This window comes from Anser brachyrhynchus, assembly GCF_964034855.1.
Source record: "Anser brachyrhynchus genome assembly, chromosome: 4".
In the NCBI taxonomy this organism is placed as follows: Eukaryota; Metazoa; Chordata; class Aves; order Anseriformes; family Anatidae; genus Anser; species Anser brachyrhynchus.
Genome location: NC_137698.1, coordinates 39,629,135 through 39,650,465, shown reverse-complemented (window position 1 = coordinate 39,650,465; position 21,331 = coordinate 39,629,135). Strand labels below are relative to the sequence as shown.

Genomic DNA, 21,331 nt, shown 5'->3' with positions numbered 1-21,331 from the left:
GTTTTAATCTCATGAAAGACACACAATGCAGCTATTTATATTACTAGTACCAATGAAGATTATGGGTAGAAATAGTTGCTACTAATCTCTCAAGAAGAAGGATTCTGGGCATGTGTTACTTGTCTTTTTCTGATATTTGCTGAAGTTGCTAACTGTACTGAAATGGCTTGCTTTAAACTACCTTGGTATCAGGTAGAAAATATTGCATTGAAAGCACTGGATTTCAGAAATTAAGGTCCATGAAGTCTGACAACTGTATCTAGTAAATTGGTAGAATTTATAAGAACAGAGAGGTGAAGTTGCCTCAGGGCTCTGCATTGGAACATATCTTGTTTAAGACTTGGTTTCACATTTGTGTGTGAACTAAAGAGGTGGCAAGGTCTGTAAACAACAGTGAGTTATCCAGATGGTAAAGAAGAGGCTGACCACAAATGTCGTGTTATTGTGTCAGCCAGTATAAAGATATGTGAAGGAATAAAAATAATTTTAAATGCTTGGGTAATATCCAAGTTTCATTTTGGAATATAAATTAGTACAAAATAATGCTGCCCCCCCCCCCTCGTTTTTAGACCCATTACCAACATTTTCTCTCAGCATGCTTATTTGGTTTAACAGATCACTGATTCTCCTGTCAAAATATTGAGAAAACTGATTATAAATTCCCCAAAATTATCATTCTACTAACTGTGAAGGAGAATTCACCACAGTCTACAGGTATTTCTGACAACATGCAAATACACTCTCTATACAGAATACTAAGAAAAAATGCTCAAAAAGTGTGGTGAAAAACTGAATCCCGCATGCTGTTGGAGACGTGGATATAACACAATGCACAAAGCAACTAACAACTATGGAAATAAATCAGATTTCACAAAGAGGGACGTGATGTCACACATGGATGAAAAGGATCCCAAGATACAGAAGAAAGAGAAGAAAGAAATACGCAAACAAAAAATTGCAAACTTTCTCCTTATTCATGAACTACCCACTGTGTAGGCTGACAGCATGGTAAATCTGAATTTGTGACCATTATTAACAGTCCAAATAAGAACAAAGTAACCTCAAACATCACTTTCTTCTATTACCCTAGAAAGAGATTGAGGTAGAAAACACAGGACATATAAGGAGAAAGAAAAAAAAAAAAAGTATAGTACAGATCATGTAATTCATAAATAAAATTTCTATTTTATTGACATGTAAATTCATATATGATTATTCCTCCAAATAAAGGTACAATAAAAGTCAGACTGCAGAGAAGAATGGAACATTCAAGGGTTAGAAAAGTAAATTGTAAGTCTAGATCAAGGTCTAGAACTAAATTAAAACAGAGCCTTCTAGTAATACACACTATAAAACCAGAGTAGAAGTATCTCCTTACTGCACAAAATATCCACAAGATACCAGTAAGGTTAAAAAATAGATTACTCATTCTGTGAAGAGTTTTGTATTTGGATTATATGAAAGCGCAAAACTGAGTACTTCTCCAAATCCCTACCAACACAAATGTTTCCCTCCCTCCTAATATACTTTCTGTGCTATACTTCAGTCCTTATAGGGCTTATAGTCTCAGAGTATAATTATATTTAATTAACAGCCGTTTAAGTTTTAGCTGCCTATTATTTCTAGAGCACAAATTCTACATACACCTTCAAATAAGAATTTGAGGCATAGCATTTCTAGTATGCTTTAGCAATTGCCAGGTACATCCATCTCTATTTGTGGACTTAAACATGGATCTTGCTCACAGGTTGTGCAGTATTTGTACTAATTCCTGTAGCAACATGTGGCCTTCATGAAACTACAGGTGTTATCTAAACCATAGCGGTTTTTTGTTGTTGTTGTTTGTTTGTTTTCGTTTGGTTGGGTTTTGTTTTGTTTTGTTTTTAGATAGTATTCCAGGTTTCCTGAAGAGAAAGTTCTTTTAGCTTCCTGCTCTTACCACAAAAGCTGCAACAAATTTTGTTAAAAGTATAGATTATATACTTTTAAGCAGAGATAACACAAACCAAGTATTCACTAATTATCAGGAAAACAGATGTATTCTTTATATTACTTTAAGATGCATCTTAGAATGAAGTCCACAATACAGAAATATAGTCCCAATCAGTGGTACCAGCTTCTCAGGCTTACTAATGCTTTTCAGGTCTATTTTTACATTAGAGCCCATGTACCACGGTACCATGAAAAGTACCAAATTGCATCGGTGAGAGTTGGAATGGAGAAAAATTGAGGAATTCTTATACAGATACTTAGTAACTTGCAGGAATTCAGTCTCAGTCTCATTGAAATATTCTTAGAGAATCACTGGATTCTACTTATTCACATAGTGAAATAAATCTGATGCACAAACCATACATTCAGATTTTCCATTGAGCTTTAAAACAAAAATATATTTTTTAATAACTTCTCCCTAGATTACATCGTTCATATACAATTTGAAAATCTGAAAGCTGCAACAAACTGAAGAAAGCACAACAATGCTTAGAACTCAAGAACATTTATTATAAAGTTAGAATTTTGGTTATTGCATTTGTCATATGTAAGAATTTCCTACAAGACAAAGTAAGTTTGTCTGAAATTGCTGAAAACTTAAAATCCTTTTATTGGAAAAAAAAACTTACAAAAAGAAAGCACTCCAGATGGTCTAGAGTTTACATTCATCTGCCAACATATGATATCAAATTTTAACATTTTCTAGTCAGAAACAATGCTTCAAAGAAAGCATTACTGTATCTTTACTTACACCAGTGATTTGGTGATGAAAAAGGTATACAAACATCCTGCAGAAATCTATGCAGCACAGTTGTCAATGAAGACATATATGAAACAGGAGGAAAATTATCATTGGACATAACTCCCAAATGAAACACAGATGTTATTATGCTCTCTGAATTGTGAAGCTACTTAGGAATGAAGATATTGTGGAAGCATTTAATCTTCTTTCCATCAAATAAATGACTTCAGAGCAAAATGAAAATAATTTGCTTGCATTTTTGCAGGCTCCTGTGCTGTCCCATTTAGAATCATAGAATCTATTTAAAAACAAACAAACAAGCAAGCTACACACAATTTCTCACCAAGTAAATATCAAGAGTCTCCAATAAGAACTTAGCTTATTCAGTGTACCATCCTACTTCAGCAGATGGATACACAAAACAAAGCCAGAGGGTAAGGTAAGAGAAAAGATCCATATATGTCCCAATAGCAGTACATGGTAATTAGGACTAAATCAGAACTCTTACACTTTATAGTTTAACATCCTCTAACAGAAATCCTTTAAAGTAGCCTCTTATAAAGCTTCTCCTGCATTAGAACAACATAAGCAAAACTTCTGTGTTGCTCCAGTCAGTGATTGGTAAAAATATTGACTAGAACAGGAAGAATTGCCAACAACCATTTTCAATCATGCAGGAAGAAGTAGATTAGTCAGAAGGAACTAATACATCATCAAATTATAAATTTCTTTTTGTAACACCAGCTTAGTATCATAGTGAAAAAAACTGATCTGTGTACCCTGGAACATAAAAATCCCATCAGTTTCTCTGCTGCAAATCTTTAGGTAGAACCTAAGATTAGGAAGTTTGGACTTCGAAGAAGGTACATTCAACTTGAGAAATCCAATTATGCTTAGTGAGGAATTGATCTTGAATGCCATTCTACAGCTTATATTCCAAGAGTTTACTGAAATTTAATAAATCCTATTATTAATGTAAATTAAATATAATCAAGTTTTGATAGGACAAAGTCTCCATCCATAAAGACTGAAAAACAAACAGCTGCAGCTCATTCACAGGACATAATACATTTGCTGACAGTCTTCCTTTATTTTCTGTTCTACACTCACTTTTTAAATGTTGCAGACTGATCGTGCTTTATATCTAAAAAGAAATTTCAATTGTAACTAAGTGCAGTGTGCACATCTTTAATGCTTGTAAAAGTAAAAAGTTGAAACAGAAGTGGTGGAGTGGTGTTCTATATAAAAAAAGAAAGCTACAACATAGCTAAAATGCACAGCATTTATGGGAAAGAGCAAAGGTTTTCTGTGTAAGAGCATCTCAATTCAAAACAAAATACTATAATTAGATTTAAAATACAGTAGGAAATCAGAACATTGATAAATGAGTACTCATATCTAATATAATTTTGAAGGATCTCAGAAAACAAGCTTTTTTTTTTTTCCCCTTCACTATTTAAGAAACAAGATAAAAATAAAAAATAGCTACTAAAGTACCCATTTCAGTAACATAGCAGCAAGGTAATAAATCTCCCATAATGCCATGTTTTAGCACGGAATAATTGTTAGTAAATCAAAGGAAAACACAAGCAACCAGGTACCATGCTCCAGGTTATGGCAATTGAAGTAAACTCACAATGGCCTGACTTTGACAAGGAACTATAACTAAGTTGAAGTGACACTCCAGAAGTGACATGTCAAGAATTACAGGAACTGGGTTAGAGAGAGTTTCTCACTTGCCACTGATAGGTGCACATTTGAGACGCTGGAAATACTTGTATGTTTGTCTGGCATTTGCCAGTCACTAGGAGTTCTTGTGGACTATCACTCTTATCCACGGAAAGATCTTGCCCAAGCTAAATATCAACAAGAAATTATTCCAAGTAGTTTCCTAGTTACGGGTAGGAGATCCAGAATACCACATTTGCATAAGTTACATAAGAATTTGCAGTACTTACTGGAACTACAGATAAAAATTTAAGACAGACTAAAGCTTAACTTTTTCTTCCTCACCTCTTTCCATCCAAGAAGCAAGACTTCATGAGTCGGGTTCATGACTTATATATTTCTGAAGCCAGAGTTCAGATTTTTTTCATACATATGCAGAATAGATGTTTAAATAAGAAGCAAAAGGCACTTATAGCCCCGAATATGTCTAAATAAAACTCAAGGTTCTATACACACTGTTTTCTTATCCAGCACTTATTGTTTCAGTCCATAGGTGCTTAGTGTTTTATTTTGTTTTTAAAGCAATATTCAGAATAACTAAGTAATTCATATTACACTATGCCACCGTTCCCCTTTCTTCAGGAGTTCTGTCCTTTAATAAAGTCAAATTACTCTCCAATGAATGAATTATTAAATAAAAATCTCTGCAAACCAGTATAAGAAAACTAAATATTAGGAGCATTTTACTTTAATTTTCTTGGCTCCGTGTGATTTTTAATTTTAACTAAATAATCACTATATTCAAATGAACGCTTTCACAAATAAGGGACATTGCAAAGTCTTCAAAAAAGGTTTGCCATGAAATCAGTAATAAAGGGGACTTAGGCTAAGAGCAACACAGTCTACCTCTGTCAAAAAGAGCATAGTGCCTTTTATTAAAGGTTGTGCACAAGTATTGTTTTTCAGTGACAAATTGCTCAGAACATAACTTTTTCTTTTTCAAGGGTAAGAAAACAAAATTGTTTCCTCTTTCCATTTTCTTGGAAGAACCTCACCATTCTCACTGTTCCCTCACTTCATACTATGATGTGGATTGATCCCTTTTATTGAGAATTGATAAATGATCACAACAGCATAATCCATAACACACTCAACAAGAAAAGGAAGTGTCTGAGTGTAAGAAATACACAATATGTATTTTAATGGGCTATAAGCACAGAATTTCTCCACTGCTAGTCAAGCAGATACTTGTATTTCTAATCATACGTTGTTTGAGTGAACCCTTCAGAGCAGACATTTTTCAGTTACTTGTATTTAAATTACTACCATATTCAAATACTTCAATATCTCATTTGTTTAATATAGCCAAAATATATGACTCCTGCCTCTGATCTGTTGTAAACCTTTTCTCAGAGTAAGAAACAAAGCCCTGATCCTTATCTTAAAAGGAAAACCAGATTAGTGAATCACAATATTGTTGAAAGCCGGCCCATAGCATTATTTATATCATGAGGAAATCTGGTTTCATGTTTCTGATCAGAAACACAATCAAGCACAGAGCCATCTAAGACTTTGCAAGGCACAAAACGTGATGAACTGTCTAGAAAAACAAAATTCCATGTCTTCAGTTTTACAGAGTACTCTTCAGAGTCCACGTGAAAGTACTTTCCTGGTTATTACCCACATTTCTGGACCCCTTTCCTAAAGCTTTTCTGTACTTTCATTTTATATGCAGTACTGGATGATATATCAAATCCTTAAAGAGCACGCATACCTTTTTTTTCGTCCTCTCCCACCACCCACCTACCCTTTTCAAAGGCGCTGTGCCCACCATTCTGGAAATTCTGGCTCTATTACATTTCAAATCCTTTCTTTTACGAAGCCATAGCAGTCTTCAGAAGTTACAGCTTTGCCCCACAATTTTTCAGAAAATTTCCAATGATCAAGCATGATGGAGCCTTGGTCAGCTTTGAGGCTGACATTTTGCATATTGAAACATTCAGTAATGCTTTTTACACTGCTTCACAAGCTCAGTCTAAACAACTTACATGCAATAATTACAAGGAAGTATTTACAAAAAAAATATGCACTTTAGTATATGATCTGAATTGCAATAGTTCATTCAGAGCCACTAGGCTACAGAAATTCTAAGAAATATATACTATGATACAGTAGCAGCATTACTTAGAATTGATGGTACAGCAACAACATTCATTTGTCATACAGTACTCTAGGCAGTACTCTCCCACCTGGCATATTAGGAATATCTTGAAGTCCTAGGGTTCTAGAGTTCAAGTTTAGCCACTTCATAAGTTAATTTAAAATAACTTTTCAGAAGGCATTTCATCCCAGTCTTTCAAGGCAAAAATCCTCAAAACTAGCAGTAGAATTCAGAGTTCACTATGACCAGGTAAATGTCATGTGTTTGGAGGAAATGAATTTGTCTCAGCTAAGTATTGAGCAGGTGAGAAGGCTAACTTCATTCAGCTTTAATAGAAAAAATATTTGCACTTTCCCTTTAAAATTCCATATTGGGAATCACATTGCAATTCATATTGACATTTATTAATATTTTCCAACCTGTAAGATCAATAATTTAAAAACTATATTTTGCTAATATAAGTGTTTCCCGTAAAAACATCAAGAGCATTTAAATACATCTGAGATGACCTTCACACAATAGGCAGGCTTTACTGAGGACAATGTTTTATAGCCATTTATAGAACACTAAAGTTGTCACCACCCTCTGTGAATTATTCATCATTTTTGCTTGTTAAGTGTGTGCAAGGTAAACACTTGAGAAGTCATTTAATTTATTATTCCAATGGAACCAAAAATCCTTCATCTTTCAGACTTCATTTTCCTTTTTAGATTCATCGGTCATAGTTAACAAGAATTTACACAAATGAGATATTTCATAAATAATACTGCATTTTCCAGGTTTCACAGATTTGTTCTTCCACTGCTAATAATGACTATGCTGCTAAGATCCAGTTAGTTAGATCCACTGTGAATCAATACTGCACTTTACTGCTTTGTGCAGGTGTATTTAAGTATATACATGTGTATAATTTGAGCAGCCCTACCAAAGGACTACCAAAGTAGTAGTCTGCCATACGAGATTAACCCAATGTTAAAGTTAAGTTACGTAAGTATTTTAAAATAGGGACCTACAAGTTTGCACAAATTGCAGTTCATGAAAGAGTTTCAGGTGCCAGACTAAGTTGTTGTGTATGCTTTTTTCTTCTTTTTTTTTTTTTTTTTTTTTAAGTAACCTGCAACTGGAAAGCTTCTAGGAGAATATTCTATAGCCATCAATTTGTACAAAGGTGAATAAACTAGGCAAGTTACGCCAAGGAATTCTTCTTGTTTAATGCTCTATTTATGACATTGACTAATTTCTTTTAAAAGAAACTTGATTCTCTACCTTGTCTGCTCTGCAAAACTGCAGTATCAATGCTACCTCTAAGCAAAAAGTAGATTAGACCAAGAGAAGTTGCTTAATAGCCTAATCTACTGAGCCCAATACACAAATGAGCTCATTTAGAAATACCTGACGTTTAAGTTCCACTGCACCTATTGACTTCATTACCAAAGAAGGCTGATCATCACACAATCACTGTAATCAGAGATGCTTTCCCTTTCCACATTTCTACTTCCCTTCAAGACTAACCTGATATATTCAAATCAAATGGGAATGTAAGTAGTATTTGTCTGAAACATTTTTGGAGTATAAAACCTGATCATCAGCAGGGAGCTCTCAAGAAATACATATCACAATACCCAAGAAATATGAAACTTCAGGGACTGCATTATAGACTCCTGTAAAACAAAATCTAAGTCACAAGATTCTCTACACTTGCAGAGTTGGTCCTTACAACTTATAAACTACCTGGCCTTATCCTGTAGCAGATGCAAAAATCATGGAGGTTTTAAAAAATGATGAAACATGATGGACATCATATATGAACACATATTTAAAGGGACTGCTTCATTGCAATAAGCACCATAACTGAGTTTCATGTAGTGGTTGTTATTATAGATTCCATAATAGAATTTCTCTAGACAAATCTCAGACAACTCTGAAACAAGAATGGAAAGGAACAGGGAGAAGTAGTGAGACTGTCAATTTAAAACGCCCTAATTTGAACCAATTTTAGGAAACCGTTAAATAGAAAAAAAAAAAAGAAAGAAAAGCTCAGGAGTAAGGTCACTCTTTCGACCCAGAAAGATGTTATCTGTGGAAAAGTAGCAGAGCTAAGAAATTGGACATACTTACTGTACTTATGCTGCATTTGTAGGTAAACACAATATCGTATATCCAGCTATGTCTTTTTAAAGGCTTTTATCCTAAAAACAAACTGTATCTATTCTTTGTAAAAAAGCATTTTCATTGCAGCAGTCACTATGCTTAGAATTGTTTGATGACTTGAATTCCGTACCTACTTGCAAGAATTAAGTTACTAAGTAGAAAGGCTGATTTTAGGGGTCACAGCCTGAAGGTCTGAGAAATGACTCTCTGCAAGTCAAAAGCATTTGATTCACTGAGTTTTGCCATGAAATTTGAATTTTGAATGGATTTGCTAATGAAGATTATTAAATTATTTACCTATCAAAAGTTGTTACCGTCTCTCTTCCATCTTAAAGTCTTCGTGACATTTTTCACAGAGCATGATACTTTAAAGAGAAAAATTTCAAAGCCATCTTTTTTTTTTTTTTTTAATTTTGCCTAGACTAACAAAACCTCACGGCTAAAGAATGGTGTCTGTGTAGAAGTGGCTATATTGCAACTCTCATCCAAAAGGAAAATTCAAAATAAGTTTACTGTTCTTCAAAAATAGATTACCTGTACAATACTTGGATATGTAACACAAGATGTCTACATCAGTAATATAGGACCATTTTTCTTCCCCTCGACAATGATATTACAGCACATATAGTCCTATGCTATAAATCTCACATGAACAGAAATTGTCCTCTGTCAACTTTCAAACCTGCACAGATTACCAAATACTTCCAATATATCTGGAGAGCCTAAGCAAGTTATTTTCAGTTATTAGTATCACAAAAGACAACTTCACAAACTAGTTATGTCCTCAGCTAAATCAAGCATGGGAAATTACCTAAAAAAGCTTAGGTGACCAAGTCCAGAAAGTAAAAACATGTTTTCAATTTAAAATAGAATCCTCTTCAGCTAAGAAATAAAGTTTTGGTTTTGTTTTTGTTTTTCCTTCCTCTTGTGTTTCTAGATCATGCTGAATTATCAGTCTGCTGACACCCGGAACTCAGTGCTGCCAATTCCTATCACTAACTTGCTACTTTGGGCTGAATTACATGAACTAGTAATACTATTCTAATGTACTCTGTTGCCAAAAGAATTCGTCCAGTTTCCAAAACGAGGTCATATCAAGTGGTTTATTTTTTTGTTAAAGTACCTGTTGCAAAAATCTAACTAAATTCTTTTTAAAGCTATTTTTCCTGTAACTAAATATCTGAAGATGGTTTAGCTTATTTGACTGAAAAATGTGCAGCTTACAGTTTAAAAAAGCATCCTTAAACATCCAAAACCCACTCCTCTTCTTCCCCTGTAATTTAAATTTGCCTCTCCCACTGCTAATATGAGCATTTTAGCCCACTTACTCCAGACCTATTCCAGCAGTATCACATTATTAATATATTAGTAGTATATTGTGACTCAGAATGCTCAGTATTTCAGCATTTTGCAGAGATGTGGTCTGAAAGAACTAAATAGCTAGGCAGAACTTCTTTTTTCTATGACAGGATAGGATACTACACATTGTATTTGTCCTTCTTCTATCTTGCTGCCTCTGAAGTAACGAAATCAGAACCCTGATCAACTGTTTTTGACAGACCATGGACCATCATTCACACTTTCTCTCATTGTTCATCAAAAATCTTTCTTGAGCAAAAAGACATCTATAAGCACACACTCACGTAGGCAGCACATATAGAAAAAGCTTTGTCGGCCAGAATGTTATTCCCTTTGGCCAACAATTAATCAATTGACTTAAAGGGTTGCCACAGAGTTATGTCACTAAGAAGAAAGATAGTAACAGTTCTAATTACATGGGGAACATGCCAAGAAACCTTTGTAGCCACAAATACCTTCCTTTTGTCTTGATTGAGAACTTTACCTGATTTATTCTAAGGGCAAAACCAGTATGCTAGGAAAAATGCTGATATTAAGAATTAATAAGGGGCAAAGAGAAATGAAATGGTGATTGAAGCTTAGCAAACAATTCATGAACCAGATTCGGCCACATTTTAAGTGTCCATGATTTTCTAATATATTCTCATTCAATGATAATATTATTTCAATGTTTCAGTATTAAAAACAAGAATAACCACTGATTAGAAATTCATACAATGCAGTTTATTGCAAATGGTCAGATAAGCTTCAAAATATTTCTCAAGTGTTCTCAAATCAAATTAGGGTACAAGCATTCCGAGTCCCAAATACTTGCGAGTGATCTGCATTAATGTCACTTGCACACAACCTTGAACCTCCCCCCCTCCCCCCCCCCCGCCCCTCAAAGCTAGCGAAGTATAACTTGGGGAAAAAAAATTAGATTGGTAGACAAAACAGGTAAAGGACAAATTTATGCTGATGCTTGGAAATGATGATTTTATGCTCTTCTCCTAAAAGCAAGGATGTGTATTGCTGGGAACTCATTGACTGAATTTGCACTCTCGACCTGATTTTGGGCAAAACCTCCATATTCAACATTAGCAAGTCAGTCTAGAGACAGACCAAGAAACATAAACAGCTAACGTACCCTCACATGAAAACATTTGCTGTTTTCTCTTTCTGTTTCTCAGAACAGGTGGCTTGTTACACCACTGAGAAATTCACATATATCTAATTTACTCAAAAAATACCTTTCTCACATAAGAAAATACTTCCAAAAGAGTGATGACTTGGCATGGCATAGTATCATACATTTTATAGGAGACATTGAAATCGGTTCTTCCATTCATTTGCAAGGCAAGAACCTATCACTGAGGACTGCACAGCAAGTCAATCCTTACAAACACACTTCTGGAAAATGGTGTAGAGTTTGTGACTGAGCAGACTGAGGAAAACAAAGCCAACAGACTCTACTCCAAGGCATTTTTCTTAGTGCTATCGCATTCAAGGTGTTTCACTTGTTAGCCTTCTGTGAAAAAGGTTTTCATTAACCATTTTGTTGAGTTGTCTTCCTGACACTTGCTTTGTTATGCTCTCTATTCCTTAGAGTTCTATCTCAATAACCCTGAAGCCTTGAGACCTGCACCTAATCCCAGACTGCACACATGGGAGCTGCAAAAACACTATTTTAGCAAGAACAGCTGTCACTGACTCACTAAATTTAAGAGCTTGTGATTTTTTTTTCTCCCTATGTTTCAGAGGATATACAGAGAGACATTAAAAAAAGACAACTCTACCTATGCATTTAGCAATGTCAAAAGACAGCAGGTGGGTAGTCATTTTGATAAATACGTAATTAATCACATGGAGGAGTTAATGAGTTCAAGGAACAGAGTACTTGAAAGCTACTGCTCTTCATACAATGCATAAGAAACTGAAAGAAAGCCCATGGATGTTCAAACTGATGCATTTGTATGAAGTTCTATGATACTTATCTTTTACCTCTAATATCATGAAGTCAGACAGCAAATATAATTTTAATTTATTGCAACTCTTATTGTCATTTAGGTAATATATGTAAATTCTTGCTGAGAAGCTTAAAATTATCAAAGCTGGGAAGACATTTACAGAGGATTTATAATTATCTTTTTAGTTATGAAGCATTGTTTTAGAGAAAGCTAGGGTCTGTTTTAAAGAATTTGTGAACAGCTAAATTAAAAGAAGCAATTCAGCCTGACTATCTTAAACTTAGGGTGTCATGATTTACCCAACAGTTCCTGCCACTTACCCTCCCTTTTTTCATTCTCTTTTAAATACAGGAAACTTTGATAAAGACATGCACTGTGAAAGTGATGACTTCCAGGAACATTGCTATTGCATCCCTACTTTCCTATTATGCCAAAAAAAAAAAAAAAGAAGCTATTACTTATCTTTAGTCAGTTTTGAACATGGATATATAGTAAGCCTGTAGATATTTTATGCACATTGAAATCAAGCCACTTAATTTTCACACTGCTAATAGAAGATAGAGATTCGATTTTTTTCCCCATGTCATACACACACACTTCAAAAACATGAAAGCTCTGAAATTTAAAAACATACACTTATTATACACTTATATATACTTATTATACATTTATATACAACAACAAAAATCAAGAAATGAAATTTCATTTCATGCCTGAAGTTCTTCTAAGAACACCCAAAGCCATGAATCTCTGAAATGTCAGTCATCTGGGAAACCTGCCATAAGTTTTTAACAAAAGAGACCATCATTTGAGTGACACTCGTTGATTTAGTGTCTGATTTCAGAAGACCCTCCACATAAATCATAACCTAAGAAGATGAATTCAGTAGGTATTTTATAACACAACAACAAATGTTGTAAATTACTATATGAAGTGAATCTACCTTGCTTAAAGTTTTAGAAAGCATTAGAATTCAGTGTTCATACCAGAACTTTTTCCTTATACAGGCAGACAAATGAGAGACTATGCTTTATGGTACTGGTCAAGGTCAATATGTCTTAAATTCCAAATTGCACTTCCGCTACCCTAAGTTTTAAATGAGAAGAGCTAGGACATCACTAACTATAAGAAAGCAGCTACCAGGGTGTTGCTCCTCATTCTGATAAGAAGTGGTCTAATTGCCAGAATATTCCATAGCAAAGACATCAGCACTTAAAGTAAGGTTTTAAGCCTTTCTCCATGTAATTCTGTGCACATCTAAAAAAAAAAAAAAGGGCAAAAAAAACCTACCCCCCCCCCCCCCGACTTCTCATTTTACCTAACCTGCACCTGGGGCTGAGAGCAATTCAGCCTACAATCTGTCTTCATTGTCTGTAACCTACACTGGACATACAAAGAACAATTAACTACCTTCTCTTTTGTGATATGCCAAATTGTTTGGGTATTCATTCAAGTATTCATTCTATTATCAAATAAAGAACTATTATCAACCATTGACCTACTTTTCCTTCAGTCACTGTCTTAAACTAATCAGATACATATTATTAATGAAAAAGAAACATACAAATATAAAAAGTTGTAGTTTTCTTCTGTTCTGAATAAAAAAAGATGTAGCTACAACTATTTTTTTTTAATATTTACTACCACCCGCATGCTCAATTTATTGCAGCAAATCTACAATAAGCTAGGCAACAATGCAAAAATAGGTATTTGACCTGTTCTGTCAGAGTAACTTTCCCGTGAGTACTTAAAAAAAAAAAAAAAGAAAAGAGGTGCAGCTTTCAAAATTTGAGTTTTGCTATCATCACATGCAATGCAAAAGGAAATTTTATTCCTGTTCTTTTAAGTAAGTATTTGAGTGTACCTATGCCTTTTCTGAGTACTATTTACACCAGCTACAGCCATATTCAAAAACCAATAAAAACAATAATCCATATGAAGACTCTCCCAAGGGATGTACTTAAGTTCTTCTTTCCCTCCATGAAATTATGACTACTTAAATCTCATCTTTAGCTGTGCTTTCCATATTCATAGAAATACATTACTCAGAACAGCAATTGGTTAGCCATAAGGGTAAACCATTCAAACAAAATAGTCTTAATGTGTTAGCATATCTTTCCTCATGTGCGTGCATGGTGATGAGACCACCACCTCTCCCAGCCATCTCACCAAGAACTAGGCGCTCCCCACAGTGTTTTTAGAAGATAGAAACACAGAAGAGGATTCAATTGTCGGTCTCTGAAGAAGCACGCTCTTCAGATATTGACTGTAAGGATTCATCTAGCAACAACACGTAGCCACAGCTGTACTAAATACTGTCCTACTAAATATCACGTACATGCAAGTTTAGCAACAGCTCTTCACTGCTTCTATTTAATGATGCAAAATTCCTCCCCTTCCCCCCCCCCCTTTTTTTTTTTACTGTAGTGTCATGCTATGATGAGTGCATGTTCCCTTATGTCAAGTGAGAAGATACTGACAAATCCAGATGTCAGGTTAATCTCTCTGTATCAGAGTAAATATTGGTTTCCATGGCACCGCTATGTGCTGGGAGCGCTCTCTGGTTTTAGATACTCAAGGGACTTTATACACCATCTTCAGCATCAAGGGAAGATTGCTACCAATAATTGACTGTCATAAAAAAAATGCAGTGATAACCACTGACAATCAAAGTATTAAAATAAATTGTGATCTTTGTTTATCTTTAATTGAAATCGTTTTGAAAGTCACTACTTTACCTTAATTAACCTTCCTATTTTAATCAAACTAACATGCAAAAAGTTTTATTCAAGAATAGAGAAAGATATATAGTCCCTCCTGAGGAGATTAGGAAGAATGTATTTCTTTTAAATCCATGTTAAGTGTCATCAACACAGTGCAAAGTGTACTTTCAAAACTCTTTGGGGAATATTAACATCCCTCCAGCTGTAAATAATGTCACAATTTTAACTTTGAGTTGAATACTGAAAGTTAGTAAGTCTGTACATATTAAAGAGTGGAAAAAATATCAGAGTCAATATGTCATTAATTCACTGGTTTAATTCTAAACATACTCTTCTTTCAGACAATTTAGAACATGCATCTTTCCACAGACACTCTCTGCACCGCAAAAAACTATTTGAGTGTTACAGTTATTACATCAATCTAAGCACCTGAGTTTGCAAGCTTTGTTTTCATCATTCAAAGGCCAGGCTTAAGCTTTTCTGTCTTTCTTTAAGTCAGTAATATGAAAATGTAGGTTTACAGTTCATTAGATACAGCCAATGATGCCTTTCCAAGCAGTAACAGAAACAGACTTACCTTGAATCCAGGCAGTACTGCAAGAAGTATGGCATTTCTGTCCTTTACTTGAAATTTCATCATAAGTCCAGTAACACACTGCAAAGATGAAAGATGGGAACAATACTGATGTTATATGTTGGATTAAATGAAATTATATAGTTACATTTTATGCAAATGTCTTAAACATATATCAAACGCTACCAAATTCAGCCAAGGTCAAAAGTCTAATTCCTTACGGAAGCAAAGCAGAACTAATCCTCTAAAAAGTGACTCAATAGTTTTTCTGTCTCCTTTGGTGGTAGTCCCCAGCACAATAAGTCACCTAGAAAACCTTCAGATTAAGCAGAGCAACAGGCAATTTTATTTAAGAAAGCAGGTAGCAAAAACAAAAAAACAAAACAAAAAAAAAACCACATAACATTCCAATGCTAGTAAGTGTTGGAATAGAGGAATAATTGTCTGCCATTTATACTGTTCAGTATATTTATGTATTACTACGTTGTTAAGCTGTATTATTATTAGCTCAGAAAAATCTATATTACCAAAACATTGCAAGAGAACCATTTTGACTATTCAACTATTTTACGCTCAAATATATCACTTCTTAAGTTCTAGATACTTCAATGCCAACTCTCAAATTTTTGCAGATCCCAAATGTGTATCTGCACACCTCATTCAACTGAAGTGATTCAAAAAGAATTTATTTATCAAAAAATTCTTCTCATACATGTGCAAACCACCAAAAGACGACATAGTTCCATTTTCCAATTAAACTTCCCAGGAATAAAGACCCTGTTAGCAAGCAACCATCATAAAAGATAAGTGTAAAGAAGAGTTGTGCATCAGCTCTTTGCTAAAGGAAAGAAATTTTCTAGAAAGTTCTGTTTGCTGCCTTTCTCTTTATTTTCTAAACGCCTCTACTTTAGCTAAAGCTTCACCTTTCAAGAGGCCTAGAAAAGCCTTGAAGAGAAAAAAGTATATATATAATAATAATAATAATTAAAAAAATAACCACCCTGAAAAGCTATAGAAGCACCCATTCTTCCTGTAGAGCTCCAGGTTATTTGGAACCATTAATCTATCCACAAAATACATTCAAATCTATAAACACTTCTGTTTTTTGCCATTAATATTAGGGAACAAGCATATGGCCACATACTTGTGACATTTCAGATACATACACCTCAAAATACTGATACGGAAGGAAGCAGACTGACACACAAGTTCTGTCTTATAATATGCTTATAAACTAGAAAGACACAAATATGTAGATATATATACACACAGAGATACGTAGCAGCTGAAAAGTAAAATATCAGGAAAAAAAAAAAAACTTGCCCTCTACTTACACAGATAGTTTTTCCCTCTTTCATCCTAACTTTTGAATGTTTTATCAACACCCCAGTTTTTTGGTTTTTTTTCCAAAATGTTTATTCTTTAGGATCCAACCTACTTCATTAGTATCATCAGTAATTCTTTTGATTTCTCAGACCCACCTTATGGCTCTTTTCCTGTAACTTAGAAGTTCTTTGCTATTACCAGCAATTTATTTGTAACCAAACAATCATAAGTACCATCTTTCTCACTGATTCACCTTCCACAAAGGCATTCAAAGATCTACTTAAATTAGGTGCCTGGCCTGCTAGTTACCCTGTCCAACTGGCCCTTGGAACTCAAAGCACCTGTGCTGGATACACTGAGGGGAGGGTAGAAAAAAACAGATTGGCCTTAGGCCCTACACTTAAAGTCTTTCAGACAGTGAATTTCAGTATGCCATCTTTCCTTCTCTCAGTAAAAATAATTCCCATTATTACTCTACAGACAAAATGAGCACTGCAGCTACTGCTCCTTTTTGGTTTTGTCCCACTCAGACTTCACTCTTCCCATACAAGATATGCTATGTCATCCTCACGCCACCCCTCATATAACCTCATAGGGGCTGTATGTAATCCCAGTCCTCTCTAGTATCATATTAAGAACATCTCTGGCTACCTTCATGCCCTGTGGCCTCTCTGTTCCACTGTGGCCTCTTTTGCCTCAAAGACGTTTTTACATAATTTATTTATATTTCTTATTAGTTTTTCCTTACATTTTTTCCCATCAAGATTCCCTTTTCCTGTTTTGAGAAAACAGGTTAAAACAGTTTAAACTGTATGTGGAGAACAGGCAGAAAGGAGTTTTGGGTGCTTGCCCTACAGGCAACAACTGAGGATGAGTAGGTGGTACCTGATGGCTCTGACTGAACCAGCAGCAAAGCATGAACACTTGTCAGTGTGGACACAGCCCACCTTGCTTCTGCCTCCCTCCCTGCATGGAGCAGCCCTGCTGCCACATTGCTGGGAAAGACTGTTCAGCATCCCAGCTTAAACTAATTTCTCAGATGGCTCAGGTGCTCAAGCAGGCTATGCAGACTTCAATTCAGCATATAGTAGGGCTCCCCTTAATTGTAAAATGCTAACAAATGTGCCTGATATGAGAAGGGATATAAACATACAATTATTTTGAACTAGCATTAAAACAGAACTGGACATGTGTGATGATTTTATCCTGACAAAAGAACATATTTTGTAAAACTGACAGATTTTAATGTTACTTTCAATAAATAAACTTTTCAGTGGGAACATTTCATTACTTCAAAAAGAGTTACTTTTACTTTTAGAGGATTTCCTTCATGGGCTTCTGCTTAGGAAAAAAAAAGTCTTTATTTTTAATCTCTTAGCTAAAAAGCACTACAATATTTATCTAACTAATTAAAACAAAACTTTTCAACATTAATTAAATATTGTATACTAACTGTAACACTACTGGAATATACAACTTTTTTTGTGGAATATAGTATTGTTTTCAGACTTCCTATATAAGATTTAAATTAATTTACATTTGCATTAGGTTTTGCCAAGAACCTTTTTTGTAACCTCTTTTGGACTCATGATCACATACACTTGCCCTGCCACAAATTACCTAAAATATTTGTATATTACTTAATCAAGTACAGTAATCAAATTCTGATCCTTAACATCAAGATGTAGGACAGCTTATAAATCCAGCTGAAATAGCAGTTGAGCGCTATGTTGTGGTACTGCTTGATTCCATATGGCCCACTTTAGTCTCCTTATGCAAAAATTACTCTGATTTGCAAGATGACTCTTCTTTGATTGGAGAAATAGACTATGCAAAAGCTTGATTTTTCCCCATTTGGTCCTTGACTAATAATAAAATTTATAATCCATTTTGTCTTAGCATGTAAGTGACATCTTTCCAAATTTCTCATTTAAAACAAATATGAGTTAAACACTTGTATCGCAGAATTTTAATTGGCAATAAGCAGCAGGCTTTAAAAATCTCTGCAGGGCAGGAGGGAATTGTGAATCAACACACTTCCACAGAAGAAGACAGGACAGTTAACTTACAAAAAGGAGACCTAAGTTCATGTTTATCTACTTACTTGGTTCACAACAGAAATCAAGGTCTGCCACCTTACTGCTGAGTGCTAATGGGCTATGAGGTATTCTATGTGAGCTCTGTATTGCATAAACTATTTTATTATTAAATGAATATAAAAAAGAGTCCAGGGTTTCACCTCTCACATAAGTGCCCTAAAAATAGGCAAAGTAATTTTCTCTGGCTGAATGAATATTTAAGTAAAGCAGTTCCTGCAGGAGAGACAAAGAAACACACTAATACTCTGCATACTAAAATTAATAAGGCAGTATTATGGAAGAGTAAAAGTCTTGATTCCAATTTGTCCTTCAATGAAACAGAAAGAAGATTTGAAATTCTCTCCTCCTAAGCTCTGGTTTTGGAACTAGGAAATAATTTAAAAATCACGAAAGTCCAAATATTTCCAAAGAGATAGGAACCATAAAGACTTTTCTCTATCTTGGCAATGTTCTCTTTTCAAGATTTCAGTCTCTAGCTGGGACCATCTGTGAAAGTCCTTGAACAACTTAACACAGTTTCAGTGTCTGTGAGAAGATGCGTCTGACAGCAGGCTCTACCAAGTACAGTCCTTATCCTTTTATGCCTCTTTCTATTGCCCTTGTCTTCTGATTCATTCAAAATGCTTCCTTTTTTATTTTTTTCCTTTTTTTTTCCCCTCTTTTCTTTTCTTTTTTTTTCCTTTTCTTTCTTTTTTTCCTCCTTCCATGGGGGACACTGTTTTTTTTTTTTGTTTTTTTTTTTTTAATGAGAAAAGACCCTGTTGCTATATAAAATGAAGTCAATAACAATGCCATGTTTAAGCATTCTATTGTTACAAGCAAGGAGGAGCTATATTTACATGAACTTCCTTTACTAAACCCCTATGAGCTCAAAGATACACCATGATGACTCTCATACACACAAAATATAATCAAGCAGGATATTTTTAAACTCACGGTTACTGTTTTGCTATTGTGGCTTATGAGAAAGTATGCAAAAGTATGTCCAAAAGGAACCCAAACCACATAGCCCCAGTGGATCAAACAGAATTTAATAGAGGTTAGTATACAAAATTACTTAAATTTGGAGTTGTTCACTGGGCAAAATGAAGAAAGAAGAAGCAACTTTCCTTTCCTTTTCTTTTCTATCATAAAGATATGTCCAGAAAAATATCACATGGCTTTTTTTATTCCTATTATACTTGGTTATTTGCAAGAAGCTTTTAGGCATGGTTATCTTCATAGCAGCTTCCCTACAGCATATCAGGAAAGTGAGTTGGGTGTTACTTCTTGTGGACTTTTCAGAAAGAAGTTTGAAGCAAAACCTTATACATCACATTAGCAAAAAAAGGCAAAAACATGGGGAAAAAATAGACAGAAAAAGAATTAATGAAAATTATTGAGTATGGAAAAATGGGATTACATAAACTAAACCCTATTATTCAACTAATAGCATCATTGTTGACTTGGTCAATAGCAATATGATAACTTGGCATCCAGGTTGAGACAAACTTAACCAAAAGTCGGCCCCTGAGATACAGATGTGCACAGATTAACAAGTAATATTTTACTCCAAAGGAAGTTCACAGAAGCTACCCATATTTATTTATGACCTCTCCACTGATATTTCTTACCCTTACTAGAACAAAAAAATAAACATAAAAAGTCTTGAAAATAATGTTTTATCTGTGAGAAGGATGAGATTGACACACAGGAGCCTGTTTTACCATTGGAAATGGATGCTGCGGCCATCAGCATCTTCCTGACATTTCTCCATGTTTCAACTTTACCTGTTAGTAAAACTCTGGAGGGGGGGAAGATAATTCAGTCTCCACACACCTTGCAAGTTGCTCTTTTTCTTGAGAAAACAAGTAAACGTCAACCTGTGCCAACTGTAATGCTAGTCCTTGCAATCCAGATACTAATCCTGTAGTAACAGGACTGGGACCATTAACTTTTTAGAAAGAATCCATCAGTCCTTTAGTGTTCATAGTTTCATGAGCAAGGTCCTATTTTTGCTCATTTTCCACAGCAAAGAATGATATATTCAAATGAGTCTATAACACTTAGGAAGCATAAAACAATTAGGAAGCAGTATCACCTTAGAAATTAAAATGAAATTTGGATAATTGAGAGCCACCACTGTATACTCCAATTTGTTCAAGAACCAACAAAAAGAAATTGTGATTTTTATTTTATCTTACACACCACAAACACACCAGATGTGCACTGCAACTTGATGATGAGTGAAGTCTGAATTGTAATACCTGTCTTCAAATAGAATATGCGACATAGCTACAGAGGCAACGTGTGTAGTGGAAAGAGATAGAAAATTAACTGCATGTGGACTCAGGTAAAAGCTATGTGGTTATACATTGTTTTAGAACCAATAGACTTGCAAGCATCTCAATAAGTATTGATTATTTTTAGATAATTTAAAACTTGACTGAATAAGAAAACAGATTTGAGAAAGAGTATGAATAGTTTTTGGAGAAAATCATGTAGGTTGGTGAAAGAAACAAGTCATGTTTCAAGATATAATAAATATAAACAATTATAAGCTACCAGAGAATTATAGAAACTTCTCCATTAAAGTTTCCACACATCTTAT

At 34.6% G+C, this 21,331-nt stretch overlaps 2 protein-coding genes across 20 annotated transcripts in view; one reads left to right on the top strand and one right to left on the bottom strand.

Annotated features, from left to right (window-relative positions):
- The window catches only part of LOC308194894 (uncharacterized protein), a 293,597-nt gene that overhangs the window by 168,700 nt on the left and 103,566 nt on the right, over positions 1–21,331 (bottom strand). For 11 of the 19 annotated variants that reach the window (XR_013951021.1, XR_013951022.1, XR_013951023.1 and 8 more), the window contains one exon: positions 15,320–15,397. Coding sequence is in view for 3 of the 19 variants with exons in the window: in XM_080591452.1 (XP_080447578.1) it covers positions 15,320–15,397; positions 17,528–17,560 (111 nt within the window). In the remaining 16 variants the exon portion in view is untranslated. The other 8 variants (XM_080591452.1, XM_080591453.1, XM_080591451.1 and 5 more) reach the window with 5 other exon arrangements.
- The window catches only part of LOC308194886 (uncharacterized protein), a 705,306-nt gene that overhangs the window by 680,427 nt on the left and 3,548 nt on the right, over positions 1–21,331 (top strand). The window contains exon 2 of the mRNA XM_080591435.1: positions 21,002–21,073. The gene's annotated coding sequence lies outside the window, so the exon portion shown is untranslated. The remainder of the gene's footprint in view (positions 1–21,001; positions 21,074–21,331) is intronic.